General features: G+C 38.4%; 1 protein-coding gene across 3 annotated transcripts in view; it reads left to right on the forward strand.

Annotated features, from left to right (window-relative positions):
* The first annotated feature begins 8,102 nt into the window (after positions 1-8,102).
* CNTNAP4 (contactin associated protein family member 4) overlaps positions 8,103-22,027 on the forward strand; it is a 253,966-nt gene continuing 240,041 nt past the window's right edge. For 2 of the 3 annotated variants that reach the window (XM_058706373.1, XM_058706374.1), the window contains exon 1: positions 8,106-8,642. In XM_058706373.1, the coding sequence (XP_058562356.1) occupies positions 8,558-8,642 (85 nt within the window). In that variant the 5' untranslated portion in view covers positions 8,106-8,557. Of the gene's footprint in view, positions 8,643-22,027 lie in introns of all 3 variants that reach the window. The other variant, XM_058706376.1, reaches the window with a different exon arrangement.

Below are 22,027 nucleotides of genomic sequence, written 5' to 3' on the forward strand. Positions count from 1 at the left end.
TCAGGGGTCATGTTTATCCAAGTTGCTTTACAGATGTAACACATCCCAAATAAATTCCAGAGAGGCTCTCTTGGTGATATTGGCAAACTGATTCTAAAGTTTATACAGAAAGACAAAAGACCTAGAAAAGCCAACACAATACTAAATAAGAACAGAGTCAGAAACTGACACTGTCCAACTTTAACTTTACGTTAAAGCCATGGTAATCGAGACAGCATGCTGTTGGTGGAAGAATACATGGAATAATGGAATAAAAGAGCACAGAAATAGGCCCACACAAATATATTCAACTAACTTTGAAAAGGAGCAAAGGCAATTCAATGGAAACAAGGTAGTCTTCAAACATTTCAACTTCCACAGAAATGGGCTCAATAGGGATTATAAATCTACATGTCAGAAGCAAAAATATAAAACTAGGGGAAAATTTTGGAGAAAATGTAGATCTTGAGTTTGGTGAAAAGCCTATAGATACCATATCAAAAACAAGATCCATGAAAGACCCACAGATGGGGAGAAGATATTTGTAAAACATGTATTTGATTAATGAATTATATTTAAAATATACAAAGCTCTTATGCTCAACAGTAAGAAAAAAAACCCAATTAGAAAATGGCAAAAGACCTGAACAGGTGTCTCCCCAAAGAAGATATACAGATGGCAAGTAAGCATGCATAAAGATGTTCAAGATCTTTTGTCATTAGAGAATTGCAAATAAGCACAACAATACAACACAACTACACTCTTATTAGAATGCCTAAAATCCAGAAAACAGACAATAAAATTGCTGGCAAGGAGGTGGAGCAACAGGAATTCTCATTCTCACTGGTAGGAATGCAAAATGGCACAGTCACTTTGAATGACTGGCAATTTGCTCAAAGGTTAAGCATCATCTTACCATAGGATCCAGCAGTCACACTCTTAGAAATGTATCCGAATGAGCTGAAAACTTTTGTCCACACAAGATACTGCATGTGAATGTTGATAGTAGCTTTATTAATAATTGCCTCAAACTGGAAGCGACCAAGAAGTGCTTCAACAGTAAAAGGATGAACAAAAGTGGCATATGCATACAATGGAACATTACTCAGCAATAGAAAGAAAGGAGCTAATAAGCCATGAAAATCATGGGTTGAATCTTAAATGTGTATTGCTAAGTGAAAGAAGCCAGACTGAAAAGGCTACGTACGTAATGTATGATTCCAGTTATATAGCATTCTTGGAAAGGCAAAACTATTGGTACTTATGGAATTGGAGGAAGAGTAGGAGAGGGTTAAGTAGATGAAGCATAGGAGACCTTTGTTAAGGGCAAGAAACCATTTTGTATTGTCTTATTTATGATTATGGACGCATGACCTTATGCATTTGTCAGAAGAGAACCTTACTGTGTGCAAATTAAAAAAAAATATGTAAAGAGTGTAGGATTACCTGGATGGAATGCAAAATGTGACAAAACAATTACCTGTATTAGAAATGTATGAAAAACCTCATTTAAGGGGAGGAGTAAAAAAGATTCTGAACTAAGTAAGTTTGGAAGTGAGTAGAGTATGCAAGACTAAAGGAATAGTACCTAATCACTATAGTTTAGTTGATAAAGGTGTTTTACATGGGAGTAGTGGTTAAATATTGTGCTAATACTCCAAAGCCAATTGAAATTGAACAGTTAAGTAAATGAGGATGGATGGGAGTCAAATTTCTCATTGTTGGAATGGTAGTTTACAGATAGGAAAGAGAAGGATGCTAGAATATTCCACATGATAATAGACTGAAATTGGAGACATCACTGTGAAATCATATTTAGCTTAATATAGATACAAATAAATAATGACACAGAGATATTTATAGATATCTGGATATATGCAGGTTAGTATATACATTTATTTTCTTGCTCTTTCAGCAGAGAGGACCTAGAAGTAAGGATACCAGTAGCAACAAGCACACTCAGGACCCAGAGCTTGGTTTCTAATAACCTTTAGTAAAAGGAACCAATGCTCTTTAAAGAAATAGCTGATTCTAGGACAGTGGCAAGAAATACAGAAAATGAGCTTAGAGAGTCCTTAGAGAAAATGATGCCAGAAACTAAGGAAGTGCTGAAATGTGCACACTCACGCACACGTGCACACACACACAATGGACGTATGTTAAAAAAAATCCCACATGATCCAATCAAAAAGGCTACTTATAGAAGCTTTTTCATCCAAAGATGGAACAATTTGAGCAACAGAGTGGAGTAGTATTAGATTAGAGACCAATATATAACATAAGTATCCATAAGCCATATGACTGATTAAATAAATAAATTGGGAGAATAGATGAATCTTTCATGCAGAACAATTCCAAACGGTTTATAGAGATATTCTGCTCTCAAGTCGGTGGAGTATAATTCCCCACCCCTAAGTGTGTGTTGCACATAATGCCTTCCTTCCAAAGAGGAAAGAAGAAAAGGATGAAAAAAAAGTGTCATCTGACAGTGGGGAAATCTGACACTTTCTGCTCCGAGTGATCAAGGTCAACATCCTCAATGATAAATCACGTTAATGGTACATACTCTGGTATGATCTGATCAGAATGGCACTTTACCTCTGTAGTCCTCCCCTCAGAAACTTCATTTCTAGTTTAATCATGAAAAAAACAACAGACAAACCCATTAGAGGGCCGTTATAAAAAATAGCTAACCAATATTTTCAAAACTGTTAAAAAAATAAGGTAAGTCTGAGTACCTGTTACAGCCAAAAGGATCCTAAGGAGGCATAGATATTAAATATAGTGTGGTATTCTGGAAGGGACCCAAGAACAAAGAAAGAACATTAGGTAAAAATGAAAAATATCTTAATAAGATAGGGATTTTTAGTTAACGATAATATGCCAATATTGGTTCATTAATTATAATGAATGAACCAAACTAATGTAAGATGCTAAAAATAGGGGAAACTGGGTATGGAGGGTAAATGGGTACTTTCTGTACTGTCTTTGTAATTTTTCTGTAAGTCTAAAACTATTTTTATATTAAAATTTATTAAAATATTTCATAACTATTAACTATTTAAAATATCTTAAAATATTTATTTTAAAAAGGGAACATTTCAAGTCATGAAAGAACCAACACTCACTGTATAATACATAATAATCAGACTATCTAAAAATCTTACTTTCTATTAAAAACTAAATTATATGTAATCAAATATTGTTGAATCATGCAAACTATATATATATGTGCATGTAATAGATGCTATGATAATAAATGTATTCATATTATACATATTTATACACACACGATATGTAATATATAATGTATGTCATTATATAATTCAGGTAGGCAAGAGTTACACATTTTCTTTAATAATATTAAGGAAAAAAAAATAGGGAAGTTGCAGTACCACATAAAAAATGTGCATGTTTTTCCTTATTACTATTTTTTCTGAAGAGAACAGCCAGTGTTGCCTATAATTTTTATCTGTATTTGCCAATTAAACCTTTATTATGCAAGGGTTGTGTCAGGTGAGATGTTAATAGAAAGAGTGCTCTGCTAGAGCTTTCCCTGTTTGCAAAGTTGCAAAACTCAATATGTGTCTTATTATCAAAGTCATCACTTACACGATTTCTAACATACTGATTAAAAGAGAAAATAAAACAGTAGCACTTAGGGCAATAAAAAGTCGCTTAGGAAAAGTGTGTTTATGTTTCAGAATGTTAAATCCCTTTACTGAAAATGCAATACAAAATAAAAGCAAATACCATTAATAAAATATTAACTAAATAAAGGTTCAGTCCCAACAATGACAACGGTGAATATTTTTGTATATTTACTGGTTATAGCATAGAAAACATTGTTTATATTCAATATAAATATTTTTGGGAAGGGGCTTTTGGCAAAAATTTTATTGTCTCATAAATAGCTGATCTGAGATGAATTTCAGTGAGTGGGGGGTGGTGATTCCTCAGTTCCCCACACCAGCAGGCAATTCTCAGGACACCAGCAGGGTGTCCAAAAATGCAATTCAGTTCTGACACCATCAACCTGGAGATCACATCAGATTATCAGGTTAAGGGCTCGGTTACAAGACTGCCCTCCCTCCCCTACTTTTCCTGTACTTCTGACCAACCGGCTATATGTAAATCAGAGGTTCCTCCTCCCCCCTCCTTGGGTTTGATTATTTTGCTAGAGTGGTTCACACAACTCAGATAAATTTTTTTTTAATTTTTTTAATGTTTATTTATTTTTGAGAGAGAGGGAGAGAGAAAGCGTGAGTGAAGGAAGGGTAGAGAGAGAGACACACACAGAATCTGAGGCAGGCTCCAGGCTCTGAGCTGTCAGCACAGAGCCCGACACAGGGGTCAAACTCATGAACTGTGAGATCATGACCTGAGCTGAAGTCGGACACTTAACCAACTGAGCCACCCAGGCACCCCATAACTCAGAGAAATATTTTACTTATTAGATTGCGGGTTTATTATAAAAAGATATTACTCCAGAACACCAGGCTTAAGAGGTCACAGAGTAAGGTATGGGGGAAAGGGTGAGAAGCTTCCTTGCCCTCTCCAGTCATACCATTGTCCTTGAATCTCAACATGTTCACCAACCTGGAAGCTCTCTGAACCCAATTACATGGGTATGATTAATTGCATCATTGGTTGCTGGCAATAGAACTCCGTCTCTAACCTCCCTGTCCTCCTCAGAAATGGGGAGGCAAGGAGGGACTGAAAGTTCCAAGGCTGAGGCAACCAGTCCCAGCCCTTAAGTTACCTAAGGGTTTTCCAAAGGTCACCTTATTAACCTAACAAAGACACCTTTATCACCCTTTATCAGAGGAAATTCCAAGGGTTTGGGGAGCTGTGAGCCAGGAACAGCAGAAGAAAACCAAATATAATAAGAAATCTATTTTGGTCATTTGGATGACCAAATACATATTTGTTATAAACCACAGTATTGTCCCTGAAGTATATTTTAGTTTAAAAAAATCTATTTTGAATAGTGACATCAGCAAAATTAAAGAATAAGAAGCCCACCTTGAAATTCCAGAAACCAGTTAGGAGATTCAGGCCCCAGGTAAAACAGTTGTTACTTGAATAAAGCAAACAAAGGAGAGCATCTTGATCTCTTTCTAGTCTTTTGATGTGACTTTGTTCCACTATGGCCTGAAGGTCTTTTTCCAATCTAATGGACAGTCTAGGAGCCTCCTGGTACACTGTGGTGGGACATACAGTTCTCTGGCAAGTTGTACCAACAGGAAATTGAAAGCTTTGTTTTACAAATTCTGACACTTTGATTTGATTTGATTTGTAATTCTTTCTCAGGCGGGGCCTGGCCCATAATATGCATATGGCAAACCCTAAGCACCAGCAGTTGTGTTTATCTTAATCGGTGAAAAATAGAACCACAAATGCATCCACGGGGAGAAGTGATTCGTGGCATCTGAATCAGCAGTACAGTAATGTGCAAAATTAGGGCTCTCTGCTTTCCTGATTTTCCCCATTCAGACTCTTTTTTCTTTTTTTCCCCTGACACTAAGCACCATCTGGTGGGGATGTAGAAGAGAAACACAGGTGAGTGGGTCTTGGTGACCAACCCTTGCCTGCTACTAATGGGTCATGTCCCTTTGGTAAGTCGAATTCCTGTGCTCATCGAATTTCTCATCTGTGCCAAGTGAGGACAAGAACAATGATGGTTGTGTAACTCCTAGGGGCTTTCACTTTATGGCATTGTCTTGGCCATGAGGTTGATACTTTACTTATCCTTGGTGCGCAAATGAGGAAACAGAAGCAGAGGTGATACATAGCTTGCCCAGGAGCATGTGCTGGTTGGTGGTATAGCTGGGGCCGACATTGAACCTGGGCTGCCAGACTCCAGCATTGCCTGCTCAAACCACTCCTCTGTATGGTCAGAGTGCAGATATGTAAGGCCAGTATGTAAATGATGACTCAGTCAGTGCTAGGTACTTAGTAGGAGGTTGTCACAAATTCTGTCACAGTGGCTGTTTAGTCATTATTCCCTTGTATTGTTAAGAAAAAAAATCAAAGACCAAAGTAATGGAGTTACTTAATTAGAACCATAATGAAAGCTGAATTCATACCTAGGCCCCTCTCTTTGTAAAGTCTACCTTCTCTCCCTTGCTTCACATTATCCAGGCCATGTCTCCCCTGTGTGGTCATCATACGGACAGGGACAGGTGTTGCGGAGGCTTGAAATGCTCTGAGCTTCTCTCCAGTGCCAGCCTCCACCTCATCCTATAGCCATAGCCCACTGATATGGAAAAATCCATCGTAATGGCTGTTATGGTAATTTATACTTTGTCTGAAAGAAATTATTGGCATAAAGGGCTCAAGTATTTTTCATTTACGTGTACTGATCCTTTTAAAATGTATTCTCTAATTTGTTTTATGGGAACAACTAAATATAAAGTTTTAATAGGAAGACACCGTCTGTCTTCTGGAGAGCCCAAGAACCTGTTCCTCAGTGTGGGGTCACTGAAAGTAATGATTTTAGAGCTCTGCCGAGCAGAATGCCACCCCCAGCCTTCTCTCGTAGGCACTGTGACAACTGTGGACATACTACTTGCAATTTCCCTGAGGTTTAGTCTCTTTGTTATCTAGACATAATGATATTTCCCTCAATGATTGCTATAATTATTTCATTAGGTAACAAATGGCATATAGTATGTGTTCAATAAAATTTAATCCCCTTCAGTAATTACCTAACAGAAATTGGCCATTTATGTCTGCTTTTGCTTAATATATTATATTGGAAAATAACAAAATCAGGGATGTAGGCCTAGGAATACAAGTAAACACTCAAGCAATGACCTTTCTTTTCCCTGCTGTTTTTTCCTAAGGCTTCGGGTTTTAGCCACCACTGACTGGTCAAGGAGGAGGTGTGCTGTGATGTGAGAAGCAATAAGTCCCAGGCTGAGAGCATTAAAATTGGAGTCAGAAGAACAAAGTACAGTGTTCAGTGCTTTACTTAACTAACTCTCCGACCTGTTCAAGTTATTTCAATTCTCTGTTCTTGTTTTTTCATCTGTAAAATAGGAAAAGTAAAAATATCTGTTCTGCTTTGTTTGTAGGCAAGAGCTAAACTTGTTTGTTTAGCTCTTACAGCTAGACAGGAGGATGCTTCGGTCATTTTTCTCCTTCTTTCACTCATTCCATAGCAAGGGTGCTGCTGCTATAGGCTTTTTTCTAATGTGTAATCACCCAGAGATGCTTGGCAACTCTTGGATTCCTATTCTTATAAAATCGAGCACATTATCAGTTAAATATCTTCACATTTCTTTTAAAGAGATTATTTATCCTCTCTGACACCGTGTGATGTACTTATCATTGTGTGATATTAACTCCACTATTTAAATATTTTAATATTCTACTCAAGAAATGGCAGTATTCATGGATCAGCCATTAGAAGAGTAATTTTTCTGTGGCTGATGGTCTTCTGAATTCAAGTTTATTCCTCCCTCCTTTAGAGCATTTGAATTACATCTTTACATTGTTTAGGCTTGGGGTGTGTGTGTGTGTGTGCGTGTGTGTGCATGTGGGTGTGTGTAGGGGGGGTTCCCTTCTTTAGTATCCCAGCATTTTTCACTTCAGGCCTTTGGGGAATTGTTATTAAAGAATTTGTAGGATGCAGCTGTCTAGTCACAGCATGATGCGTTCATCAAAATAAATCCATCCAAAGCACTCAGTTTGTGGATTTGTCCTCCTGATGCACTAAAATAAGAAATGTTAATTTCTCGCAGACTATTACCAGATGATTCTAAATATCTGCCAAACAGGAATGTCTGTTTCCTTGTGAGGAATTTCCATAATAAAATCCTGGCACCATAGCTGAGGAGGATAGTTTTATATAAACAGAGAAAAACAGCAGCAAGTATTTTCCCCGAGCACAGTTTTAGCTACAATTTACCAATACTGCTTAGTTATTTCTGTCTTCTTTTATGCTTTTGTTTTGAAACATAATGCAGTTTTACCTGGATGCCCTCCCGGATATTTACGAATGTGGTCGGTGTGTTGACTGGCTCCGCTAAAGGCAAGACCTCCAGAAAATCGGGAGGCTTCGCCTTCTCGCCCCTTCCCCCACCCACACGTCCAGAGGGGAGAAAGGGTTAAGGACTGTTGGAGAAGAGCGGGGCGGGGAGGGAGCCCCGAGGAGGCCTCGGAGCAGCAGGCCTCGTCTGCAGGTGCAGCTTCCATCAGCGGCTCAGCGCGCGGTGGGTTCTGAGCGCCGCTGTGAATTTGGAGGAGGGACCGCGGCCACGGTCGGGGACCGCCGCGGCGAGGAGTGGGCGTGGCCTGGTCGGTGTGGACGCTTGTTCGGAAAGATGCTGGGTGCTTTTCAGTGAGGAGCCAGGGCTGTGTGGGGGGAGCGTGTATGTGCCTGTGTGGGGAGCGTGTGTGTCTGTGTGTGTGTGTGTGTGTGTATGAGACAGAGAGAGAGAGAGAGAGAGAGAGAGAAAGAGAGTGAGAGAGAGAAAGGAGGGAGAGCCACTGAGAGACCCAGTGGTGCTGAAGACCCAGACGGCGCGGAGAGCCACTCACGATCTTTTGGGGGAGCCCAGTAAATGTGAACATGGGGTCTGTCGCCGGAGCTGTCCTCAAGACGCTACTTCTGTTATCTACTCAAAATTGGAACAGGGTTATAGCTGGAAATTCCTGTAAGTATACAGCAAATGATTTAAAACTTGCAGTGGTGGTGTGGGGGGGGGGGGCTGTCTGCGAAACTTTAATTCTGTTGTTTTTATGATTATTTTTTGCAACTGGAATTGCTGCAAACCTTATTGCTATAAATGAAGCCTCACTTAAAAATCCTGCGAATGTGACTTGCTTTACACATGTCTTTCTTCCTGGTCTGGTCAAAATATGCAAAGTGTCATTTCTTTTTTTTGTCCAGGAGCAGACTCTTATCCTCTCATCTTTGAATATTCATTGAATAAAGCTCAAGTTCTAGTAAAACATTAAATTAGCATCTTAACCAGGGAATCGCCTGTGAATGTCTTCATTTCTTCCTTTTTTAAGGATTACTGAATTTTATTGGAATTATGTCTAACAGGAAAACAACTGGCAGGCTTCACATTATGCTGCATTAGCTTAGGTTTCTGAAGTTTGCATTGGCAGACTGCATCTTTAAAATGATGCCAGGCTGATAACTGAAATGCACTGCAGAATTCAGGAGCAAAATTGGTGGAGGTGAACCTCAGTATTAAGAATTGTGCCCTCACTCCGTATAGAATGAGATTTGAGTACTCTTGAAAGAGGGGGCTTGATTCCTACAGTTTGCTTAAAGGAAAAACATTCAGGTGATTTGTCAGAAGTATTAATTCTTAAAAGTATTATTTTTAACTTTATACATTTGTGATTGAATATTCTAAGTTATTTGATTCAGGGAAGATTTATTAAGACTTTATTTCTTGTTTAAGTATCATCTGAAATAATTTGGCCGAAGTCCCTTCATCCACTTTTTATTGGAGATAGAAAAAGTTTTAAAAGTTATATTTGGCCTAAATCTCTAAATGGGAGAATTTCTATATCCTCCATGAATGATAAGTAAGCTCTGTAAATTCAACTTTTTATCTCTTTCTCTGATTTAAAAAGAAAAGCTCAATTGCTTTTCCAGAAAGGGCTATGAGGCCTGTTCAGGAATTTATGCTGCTGCTGTATAACCAGGGTTACATTCAGGGGATACGACCAAGCCAGTAATCAGGCATTTGCTATGGCACATCCCTTGAGGACACTGAAGCACTTTGATGTGGGGAAAACATAATAAATGGCCCACCTGGCACAGGCCAAATGTCCCTTTACACTGTGTGGCTACTGTGATGTCAGGTTTCCATGCAGTATTAGCTCATTTAATGGTATGGTGTATCTATCACTCTGCAAGAGGAGAACATCCCTCAAATGGCTGTCCTGTGTTTCAGATTCAGTTTTAATTTGGTTGTATAAGAATTCCATGAGACCAGAAAATTTGCATGTTTTCACCTAGTCACAGTCTTCGAATGCTGTCATGGTAGCATTTGACAAGCGTTGTAGTAGACAAACGGTAACACGACAGACACGCAGACCCCTGCACACAAAGTTTTGCAGAGAAGGCAGAAGTAATTCATGGTCCAACTACAGAAGTTCAACAAAAAAGGAAGGCACTAGAGGTCACTCTTACAATGTGAAGCACATCACTTGAAGCCTCCTTCCCTTCAGAAAAGCAGAGCTGGAAGTCTGGCCTAGACACAGTCATGTCTTTCCAAGACACTGCCTGCATTTGGGTTTATAATGTGTGAGTGTGATTGATACTTGTTTTATTGATGGTTGTCTATGTTTGTTTTCTTGAAGTCCAATAAAAGGCACATCGACATGAAATAGCTTTCTTTTTGTAATGCATCTTTAGTGTGTTTACTGAATACATCTCAGAGGAGCTGCTGAGACTTGAGGAGAGCAGGAAATTCAGGGGTGCTTAGCTTTGGCTGAGCCTCCGGCTGACACTTAAAATTCCAACTCCGGTTCTGTGTTTTCTCAGCTTTTGTTTGTTCACGAAGTGGTTTAATGCTCTTCTAAGTATTTGAAAAACTTTAGGAATTTTAAATTATTAGGAATTCTTTAAACATTAAAGTTGGAGTTCTTGCTTACCATGTATATTGAGTTGACAGTCCTTAAAGTGTCAAAAATGCAGTAAGTGCCCTCATATAATTAACATTGGATCTACTAATTTCTTGTTAATGTCACCTAGGTGGTATGATTTGCAGCAATATATATAAGAGAAAAATTCATTCCTAATTTTTATTTTATTCTTTAATAGTTAAGGTTTTTTTGTGTGTTTGTTTTTGGGTTTTTTTGGTTTTTGTTTTTGGGTTTTTTTTTTTTTTTTTTTTTTTTTTTTTTGGTAAGGAAGCAAGGTCTACTTACTACATAGGAGCTTCGTATCTTTTGTCTTGTTTAGAAGAACAAGTGTATATGTTTCCCAGCAAGGTTGGGGTTCAGTGTATGGACAAGTGACCATCAACCAGCATAAACATTTTTAAAGTGTTAAAATAACTCCAGTAATTCTTCTGGACAAGACTTTGTGTTAAAACATGAATCAGTCTCGGATACCAGTATTAAAGTCAGGGAGAACTGAATATAAATAAAGAAAATTAAAGGTCGGTCCCCCAGGTGAATACAAAGACCTTCTCCCTTTATTTACAGCTGATTCACCAGGAGCAAATCTGTTATTCACCGAGTCAGCCCAAAACTATCCAGGGCTGCCAATGTGTAAGTTTTCATGGGACAGCACTCTGTAAACCAGGCACAGCTCAGGGATTAGATGCCCTTTAATTTGAATGTTAGATGGTCTAGTTATCAACAGGGTGACTTTACATCAGAAGGGTTCTGTGCAGACACACACAAATATACATGTATGTATGTCTATGTGTATGTGCACGTGTATATATGTGTACAAATCTGTAAAAAACCACCGGCCCCGTGTGTTCACACATATTTGGTGGCTCCGCTTACTCCTCTCAGGTGTCTAAAGATGAAATAGGTTGAATGGACCACATTCTTTGCCTACTAGCGCCCTACTTGACGCTTCAAAAGCAGTGAATCAGCCCCAGGTCTTTCCTCTGTGTTCTGGTCAAGACAGATTTGCGACTGTATTGAGGTGTTCCTTTCTTGAAAGTTTAGAGACGGATCCTGGTGGAAGGGCTTGCTCTTTCATACGTTGCACAGGCTGTTGGTTTCTTCACTTGCTACTAAGAGGCATGCACTGAGAAGGAAGACCTCTATTTTTATAATTGTTCTTATGGACTCATAGTTTCTTGCTGAACCCTAAGATGTTTTGGGGGGAGAGGCTGACTCACCACAAAAGAAGGAATGGGTGTATATACTAAGGCAAGTAAGAGTCCTGTTGTTATTTTTACTCTTGCAGATCATGTGATGAAGGCTTTCTGACCTCCTCCCCAGCCTTACTTTGAAAATATTTAATGCTCACCAAGTAGCTTATGAATGACTTAATTAGAAGTTAAGTTCTTTCTTTTATCTAATTGAAAAAAAAAGTCTTATCTGATACCTACCCTAAGGGAAGCCTGGGAAGGATATGTTGAAATCAGCAATAGGTGAAGGTAATTGCTTGAGCAGATGATCACTTTTGTGGGCTTTGGGATGCTGTGTGAATGCAACTGGACAGATTCCCAAATTGTTCAAACTCCACCTTGTGATTCTTTCTCAAAGCTTCCTTCTTTTTCCTCCTTCTCCCAAGAATTTCTTTCCATGGCAAAAAAATAACTAGACCGTAACAGTGAAGTACTGATAAAATATAATTACATGACACAATGCATAAATTGCTGAGCTTTGGACATAGAAGTGAGCATGCGCTTTGGCTTCCTTTTCTAGCAACGATACTAGTTTGTTTTCACCAGCTTGGTACATTCTCCCTACTTCTGATTGTAGGCATCCCCAGTAATTTCTAATAAGGGCAGCCTCCACCTCCGGGGATAACGCAGCTCACAGCTAACATGGGATCAAAAGTAGGACTTCCACATGAAACATAGTGCTTACTCTAAGTGATAAATATCATTGTCTCCTGAACTTAATTGCAGAATTTGTATCAGATACAAACAGTTCCTTTAGGGGACCCAATCTCGGTATCAAGATGGAATTAATTTGCCTCTTCAGTGAAAACAAATTAATAGAATTGCATAATATCAGTTGTCAGATAACGTAATAATATTTAGCTCAGAGGTTGGCGAGATATGGCCCAGTGGCCAAATACGGCCCGGCCCGCTGCCTTGTTTTGTAGAGCCTGTGAGCTAAGGGTGGTTTTTATATTTTTAAATGTTTGGAAAAAATTAAAAGCAGAGTTCTTTGTGGTCCAAAAAAGTTACATGAAATTTCAATTTCAGTCATCCATTCCTCTCATTACTAGACCCATATGGCAAAAATTTGTACTCCATTATTGTTACATTTTGTATTTTATCAATAAAATGTTCTTAAAATTGATGTCCCTCTCTTTCTATAAAGACCTACATGATATTCTTTACTATCTGGCCTTTTATAGATAAAGTTCATTGACACTTAATTTAAGTAACATACAAAATAATGGTGAGACATGGGTAGTATATACATTATAGTTCTATGATAAAATTCAATCTTAATTATTTAGCACAGAAATATGTACTTGTGGGATCATGGTACTGAAAGTAATGCTAGTATTACCAGGAACTATTAAAGAGGAGACCTGCAGATTAGTATCTTCCTCGTGTGTTTCTTCTTCAAGACTTTCTCATTCAGAAATCTGTTATTTCTGAATAACATACAGGTATGAATTACTTGCAACTCTTTGTAAAGCTTCAGCATCTTAGATATTTTAAATGAACATTCTGTTGTTATTTTATACTTTCATGAGTGTAAATTATCCCATTCCATACTAATCAGAAACTTGCACTTGGAATCACTGATTGTATGAGGGAGATGATGTTACTGGAAGAGTGTTCTTGTCCCTATGACTTTTACAGTAGCAGCTTCCTACAGATTTTGAAATTGGCAAACTTGCTAGAATAAATTAAAAAATAGATTTTCATTTAAGCACTCCCCACTGAGAATTCATAATAATTAAGCAGGTGCCTTTCACCTACTCATGCCAACATAATTAATTTTTATGTAAATGTCTTGTCCATTTGGAGTTGTATTTACTTTTAGTTTCCAAGAACTGCTCATTGGCCTCATTTTATTTACATTACCCTGTTTAATGTTTTTTTTTCAGTTAAAAATTTGATGGAGCCTAACATTTTACAAATTCTTTTCCCTCTAATTCCATTGTGACATTTTTTTCCAAAGTAAGTAGCCATATGTTAAAATACTTTATTTTTCGTAATTTTGTTTTTAATGGCTCGGCTTTAATGAAGAGTTCTGTCTTACCACCCAAAGACCAGTTTCCAAATCAAAGACAACCAAGGACAGTCTCACAGAGCTCACTCCAGTGTGACTTACTCTGGGTGTCAACAGGAACTTTGGTGGAGCGCATGACTGCTGTGAACTGATGATGAGGGACAGTGATGCTATCATTACATGGCTGTGAATTTTTTCATAGTAGAGTATCAGTCTTGCTCCATAATTATCCATTTTTCTCCATTTGATCCCGTATTTAGAATTTGAGTCACTTTTACCTCAGATAAATCAATATTAGGGCCTTAATATTATTGAGTAATGAATTCCAAGACCTTTGGGTTGCCAGCTAGTCAGTTTACCTAAGTCCTCCATTCTCCTTTTAAAATCTCCACCTTTCCTCCTTGGTGATTAAAAGTTCACAGACCGACCCAGCCCCTGAAAACAGTAGGAGGAGTTATGAAAGCTTATCCAACATTGTTACATACATCCCAGATATGCATAATTAGGTTGGTAGTGAATATCCCTGGTGAAATATTAAATAATGCAGGCTTTGATCTAATTTTTTTCAGTGGGCTGGTATTTCAATTCTTGCTTAGCTTATTTTTTAAAAATTTTTATTGATTAAGAAATTTTGGCCTCCATTACTTATTTAGTGTTTATCTAGAATTAGTGCTGTTTTTCAAGACAACGAATATGATAGGGAAGAGAAGACCTCTGGCAGAATATTTGCGTAGAATAGGAGATGTTTCAAGAATTCACTGCATTCATGAGGTGAAATGAGCTGTGTTGGTGGTGGTGGTGATGGTGGAGTGAATTCTCAGAGAATATGTGGATAATTGTTTGAAGGGCTCTTTCAATTATGGACTTTTAGAAATACTCTTTAACAAAACAAGCTTTAAAAACAGGTCTTGAATTGTAGGATAAAATGCTAAGGTCACTTAAAAGAAAAGATCTAAGAAAGAGAAATAAATGCCCTGAACTAAGTGAGGACAAAAATTAGGGAGCTTTAGGAGACCCTATGATTATCACTGAAAGTCCTTCTAAAAGAATGAACTCATTGAAAAAGCCTCACTTAACTAGATATACTTAAATGAAATAATTTAGTCTGGAGATGTGTGTTGTAATTTGAAGGCTTTGAGGGCTTTTTCTTAAAAACAGACTTAAAAATTTCTTGAGAAATAATAGTTTAACCATAACTCTAAATGACAGTAAATTGCATTTCTAAATAACAGAAGTATCATTGACCATTGGATTATCTCATTGACTGCTTTTTTAAGGGGAAACTGATGTCTGAGGTTGCAACATTTACATTTTTTCCATGGGCTCTAAGGCTGGCTATCCACCTGTGTGCCTCAATTAGGTACACATGTAGGTGTGTATGCATATATGTATTTTTTTATTTGACTTCTCCAACCAGCTTTCCTTGTTTTTTTAAACTGTGAATTTCAACCTTCCACAATGCTGACTGCTCCAGAGTCCATTTGGTACAGACCAAATCTGATATGCTCCTGCACAAGTAAAGATATTTTTGTTTCCTAATTGATTTCTGGAGGGTAGTGTTTTTGTCCAAATGTCTTTTGCTGAAGTATTCACGTACATGGTACCTGAAACTACAGTGTTATGGAAACGTAAAGAATGTACATGTAAAGTGCATTTCAACTTCTCATTATTCCTTCAGTTCTCTTGAGGAAAACTGGTGAGGAGGAATGAAGAGGAAGTGTATGTGTTTGCTTTGGTTTTGTTTTTTTCCCCTCCCCATGGATTTTTGTCATGGTTCATGGAAAAGTGGTACGCTGGTAATAAAATCAGAGACATAGCATAACAGGAGGTAAAATTGGGTCTGTTTATATTACAGTTAATGAGTCATTCCAATGTAATAATTGGGAAAGTGAGTGAAGCTTGAAAACATTTGACATTTTAAGTAGTTTAAAATTAGTAACTATAAAAGTTTTTAATGCCATAAGTATTTAATAGAGCAGTGATGAAATTTACCTCTAAGGTTTTTAAATCACAAAGGAAAAAAATGGTATGATACGTATCAGTTGGCTGTAGCTCTAATTACTTTTTTTATTAAGTACTTCTCATTACTTGGCAGTGCTCTAGAATAAGATATTATGTGCTTCTAAATCATAAAAGGCATATTTGTTTCTGTGACCATTTTTCCCCCCACTGGCAATTATGGTACTTACAACTGAGGTCATAGGTTGGTATTAGTTTAGAAACAGCATGCAAATATATAAATTCACCTGCCTTCCTAAATTGCATTTATCGTATAGTTTCAAAGCAAACTATAACTTTTAATTTTATTAGTTGATTTCCTCTGCAGTTATAACCTATATATGGAGATTTTTTTAAATGCCCTTTAAATAAGGGCACTGATAAACTCTTTTTGGAATTGGTTGCAAACCTTAGAGTTGGTAGATACCTGGATGACATTGCATAGATGTCTCAACTGAAGGACCCACACCTGAGAGCACCACAGTTTCCTGTCAACATGACTTTTGCTCTGTCAGACTCAAGAGAGAGATTTTTGGGAAAATTTGAGAAAGTGAAATTTCTCTCTGGGCTAATAATTGTGCCCTAAGGTGTGTGTGTGTATTTAGATCTTCAGGACATCTTTAGTTTTCAAAGATATTGTTATGTGTTTGTCTTTTAAAATATATTGATCGGCAGATAGCCAAACAGAAAGAAGGAGCTAAATTGAAAATGGCCTGTAAGGGAAATGAGTTGCTGAGATGAAATTGTCAGTGTGTGTGTGTGTGTGTGTGTGTGTGTGTGTGCGTGTGCGTGTGCGCGCGCGCACGCGCACATGCATGTGAGTGTGCATGCATGTGTGCTCACGTGCTTATCTTGGAAGATACTCTTGGTGGGAATTGGGGAATGGTTCATATTGGCGGAGAAATGGAAAACATTGCCCCTGAGTGGCACATTTTTAACTAAGTAATGTTGGAGTATAGAATAGGATTCTTTCTTTGTTGCTACCATACCAGAATAATCTCTGGTATAGTTTTAAAACTGTATGTGGGATTAAAAATTAGCAAGAGGTCTTTCTGGATTTAATTTCACCTCATCCCAAACAGAGGGGCAATGTTGCTCTTTTGTGATCCCACAGTGCTTTATTTTCTAGGATATGACATGGAGAACTCACGGACTGGAACACTTAACTTCTAGCTGGTCCCACGTTGCTAGTCTTTCTGAACATGACAACGAAGGCAGAAAATGGCTGGAGAGATTTTGGCTTAAATGCCAGTAGATAAATTGAAGCAGAATGTAACTCTCGAAGACAGTGCAGTAAAGTGACACTGGTGCCAAGAGAAGGGCATTATAAACAAAGTTTAACATTGTTCACATCATTCACTTTTATCCCTCGGTTTTGGCTGATTTTAAACAAAAAGAATCCATCTCTAAGGCGGGAAGCTCCGTGAAAGTTTAGCGATCCTCTTAATTAAGGATTTATAATACATATTTACATTTGCCATATTTTGGATGTTTAGGACTTAATTAAAAGAACACTGCTGAAATAAAAACAATTCTATCTTAAGTGGTGGTGAGGGAATTCTGTGCGAGGTTATAAAGCTGCTCAGATAGGCTCTTTTGTTCCACTGTGTGTATGATTTCTGTGCTTATTTGCAGTGTTGTGCTTTAACATGGAGTCTGTATTATAATCCTGTTAAGAAAACATCAGGCACCTGTGAAATGTCATAACACAATCTTTTAAGGATCATAAGATGTGTAGCCTTTCCTTAAACAAACAAAAGAAAGGATGATTTGGGAAAGGAAGTAGGCTACATTTAAGAAAGCAAAGAGCAAACAATGAAGGTAACATTTGGTTTCTTAAACTCACAGCATCCTATAGGACCTAATCACAAAACAGAACGTGGTGAAAGAAAGTATCTCATAGTCAAATATCTGTTAGAGAAATGGAAAAAGTGGGCTAATAAAATATGAGTAGAATTTTAGGTACTAAGAATAAAATGATGATCATCATAATTTGCTATGCTTGACATATAAAACAGAGCCATTTAGTGGTGTGGCCTTGTAAATGACCACATTCATTTCTTGAAAGCCTTGCTGTGTGCTTGCCTATGGAATGGTTTCTCTACGTGCACGTGCGTGCGTGCGTGCCTGTGTGTGTGTGTGTGTGTGTGTGTGTGTGTGTGTAGTTGCAACATGAAATAGATTAGCATGAAAAGAATGTATGTAGTATTAGTAATCAGTGAAACATTCTCCAGAGAAGATGCTGGCAGTTCTCTGATTTTCTGAATTAGCAAAATTGAGCCTTGATCATTTTCCTTTTTCCTTCTCCTGGATTTGAGGATGATCTGGCTGTGGCATCTGTCATCTTACAGATTGCCAGGGTTGATTTGGCTGGTAGGACCAGCGCAGCAGCTGTCTCCTTCTTCCCTCATGACTTCCTGGGACTTCAGTTCCTTCCGTTCCACATCATGCATGATTTTTAAATACTACACATATTATTGTATTTTTAAGGAAGCCTGCCGTAATGCATTGATATCTTTAATCAATTTTAAGGTTTTATCGAAAAAGAAAGTAACTCCTGCCTTGTAGCACTATCTCATTGCTAGGTGTTTCCAACAGTAAGTTCAGCCTTATTAGCGCAGCAAATATCTTTGTCCTCTGTATTCATCGATTGTTCCGTGTTCCTCTGTCTCAGCTGCTGTGTCTCTACCACAGGGCTGCCCCTCCCCATGTCCTCTGGCCTTTATGACCTGGCCTTTACATCTGCTGTTCCCTTTGCCTGATGGCCATCAATCACTTCTCTCTAAATCCTCCTGAAAAACGTCTACCTAAAGCAAACCTGACTTCCTTCCTCAGTGGAGTCTTCCCTGATCAAACCCTCTCAACTGTCACCATCTTGGCAGATGCCCCGTAGCACCTTGCATGCTCACTATTCCTGCCCCGATCACAGACTCTCAAAGTGTGTTTTTAGAGGATATGTCTCCTTTACAAAATGGTGAAATCTATGAAAGGCGAAGGTATTATTTTAATCATTTCTGTGTCTGCAACACCTGGCACAGTGCCTGGAGAAAAGAGGATATTTGGTAAATGTGAAAAGAATACACCAAAAGGTGACTTCTCTGTATTTTTTCACTTGAAACGCCAAAAAGAGAGGAGATGAACAGAATCAGGGTAAGCTGGAGCAATGTGTGTTTTTTAAAGATAAGATGTATTTTGGGGCCTCTGGTGGCTCAGTCGGTTAGGCATCTGACTTCGGCTCAGGTCATGATCTCACGATTAGTAGGTTTGAGCCCCATTTCAGGCTCAGAGCAGAGCCTGGAGCCTGCTTCGGATTCTGTGTCTCCCTCTCTCTCTACCCCTCCCCTGCTCGTGCTCTGTCTCTCTCACTCAAAAATAAATAAACATTAAAAAAATTTCTTTAAAAAGATTACTTAACATTTTTATTTAGGAGACCATGTATTTTTCCTTTTTAAAAAAAAACCTTTTTTTGCCTTTGTATTTATCTCTGGTATATTTCATTTAAATAGGCTGAGTACTTGATTCTCGTGTGTCATAACCCACTAGGATGAATGTCATCACGGCCAACCAGTTCTTACTGGCTCTCGCTATCTCTATCTTCCCCTCCCCACCCCCTTTCATATTATAATTTGATAGGCCACTGTCTCACATCATGTTTGGACTAAGGACTCAGTGGACAGGCAAACACAAAACACATCATGAGAATAAAGTTCGAAGTGCACCTGTCGCTGTCCTGGTCATCCTTGCACCGCCCCATCTCTGCAGCACCTGCCAGTGATCTCCTCCAGTTTGGAAGTTGTACTACAAAGTTGTTTTTGCATTCCAGAAAGAAATCTTCAACTTCTTCATCTATCTTGGACTTCAGTTTCTTTATGTTGGCTTGTATTTTACATTTTCCCATTTGAAGACTTTTTTCCTTTACGGAGGGTAGAAGAAAAGTAAAATTATTTCTCTTTTTTTAATATGAAATTTATTGTCAATGTTTATAGCAGCACTTTTAACAACAACCAAATTGTGGAAAGAGCCTAAATGTCCATCACCTGATGAATGGATAAATAAATTGTGGTTTATATACACAATGGAATACTATGTGGCAATGAGAAAGAATGAAATATGGCCTTTTGTAGCAACATGGATGGAACTGGAGAGTGTTATGCTAAGTGAAATAAGTCATGCAGAGAAAGACAGATACCATATGTCTTCACTCTTATGTGGATCCTGAGAAACTTAACAGAAGACCATGGGGGAGGGGAAGGAAAAAAATAGGGTTAGAGACGGAGGAAGCCAAAACATAAGAGACTCTTGAAAACTGAGAATAAACTGAAGGTTGATGGGGGGGTAGGAGGAAGGGGAGGGTGGGTGATGGGTATTGAGGAAGGCACCTGTTGGGATGAGCACTGTGTGTTGTATGGAAACCAATTTGACAATAAATTTCATATTTAAAAAAAAAGAAATTGTGGTTTATATACACAATGGAGTACTACGTGGCAATGAGAAAGAATGAAATATGGCCTTTTGTAGGTCTCTATTTTTTTTAACGTTATATCATTAACTTTATAAAGAGTGTAACCGCTGCTTCCTTTGTCTTCTCTTCCCTTCATAAGCAAAACTTCATTGCCTTTACCTATTTTTACAAGTGCTCATGAATTCTGAGCTTTTATTTTCCTCTTTGAATTGTATGCATATTCTTTTTGTTAATTTCCTGTAAATGTTCATCACTCTTTTTAGATTCCCATCATGTTTCTTACTCCTCACTGTGTACCTTTAGGATTGTCATTGCCGGAATTCTAGAGTTCATAGCTTCTTGCATATGTTGACCTATGTTATTATTAATATTGACAAATATTCCTTTTGTGTGGCACTCTGTGGACTCTAAGGTGGTGGAGGCAGACATTATTATCATTATTTACAAACTAGGAAATGGAAATTTAGGACGTACTTCCAAAGCCATGAGTAAGGGCGAGGAGAGCTAAGGCTTGGACTTGATTTCAATGATGCCAAATCTATTGCTCTTCTAAATGGAATACACTCATATTCTCTCTGAGCCTTTGGAATCACCTCCCCTGAATAAGAGGACCCCACATGTGCTTGGTCTCAAGCTTCCCTCTCTGACATGATAAGTTATAAGGCATCATGCTTACTTTCTTTGCAAGGATTCTGTTGCTTGTATTTTATCAACAAGTTCTTCTTTACTCTTCAGAGTGACGTGTCAAGCATCACTTGGTGTATACACCTGTAAAATCCTCTGAATGTCCATTGACTCCCCTTGCTCCTTGGTATCAAAGACCTACCCACTCTGTTAAGTTCCTTCTTTGAGTCAGCAATCCCAAGAACAGGTTATAAGGGACTAAAAATGCTCCAATCGCCAAGAAAAAACAACTCCTTTCTGCAAGATGGTGACACTGTGTGACCCAGGCATTCTGCCAGTATTGTTTCTTTCTCACTTAACCCCTCTCCTTCCCCATTCCCTTCTCTATTCCCTTTGGGTATTGTATCAGTCTGCGAAGCCCGCCATAACAAATAGCACAGACTGGGAGGCTTAGACAACAGAAAGTTATTTTCTCGTAGTTCTAGAGGTTGGGACTCAAAGTGCCAGCAGGGTTTCTGGTGAGGACTTTCTTCCTGGCTTGCAGATGGCCACCTTCATACTATGTCCGCACATGGCCTTTCCGCTGGGTGTGTGATCAGTCAGAGAGACGTCTGGTGTCTCTTCCTCTTCTTGTAAGGACACCAGTCACATCCCACTAGGGGGGCCTGGCCCTTGAAAGGCCCTACTTTTATGATTTCAGTTAACCTTAATTATCTCCTTAAAGGCTTTGTCTCCAAATAGAGTCATATTGAGGGTTAAGGCTCCAGTATATGAATTTTGAGGCAGGGGGGCACAATTCAGTCCATAATGAATCTCTCCCTGCCTCAACTGGCTGAATAAAATGAATCTTCTCTTGATATTTTGGAGAATTTTTGAAAGTTCAGCAGCAGATATGTTGCTTTTACTGATTGAAACTTAGGTGAGTGAAGTCATCTTCCAGTTGAATCCCTCCTCAGTGGCATTGCTAGGATGACACCCAAGGTACTCATCCATTACTCCTCCTGCCTGGTTGCCATGGGTGCTAGCTCCCACTGCCCTGTCTCTTCAATGTTTCTTTACTTTTATCGACACCTGGTGCTCTCCACCTGTCTACCTGAGAGTTTC

This window comes from Neofelis nebulosa, chromosome 17 (genome assembly GCF_028018385.1).
Source record: "Neofelis nebulosa isolate mNeoNeb1 chromosome 17, mNeoNeb1.pri, whole genome shotgun sequence".
Taxonomy (NCBI): Eukaryota; Metazoa; Chordata; class Mammalia; order Carnivora; family Felidae; genus Neofelis; species Neofelis nebulosa.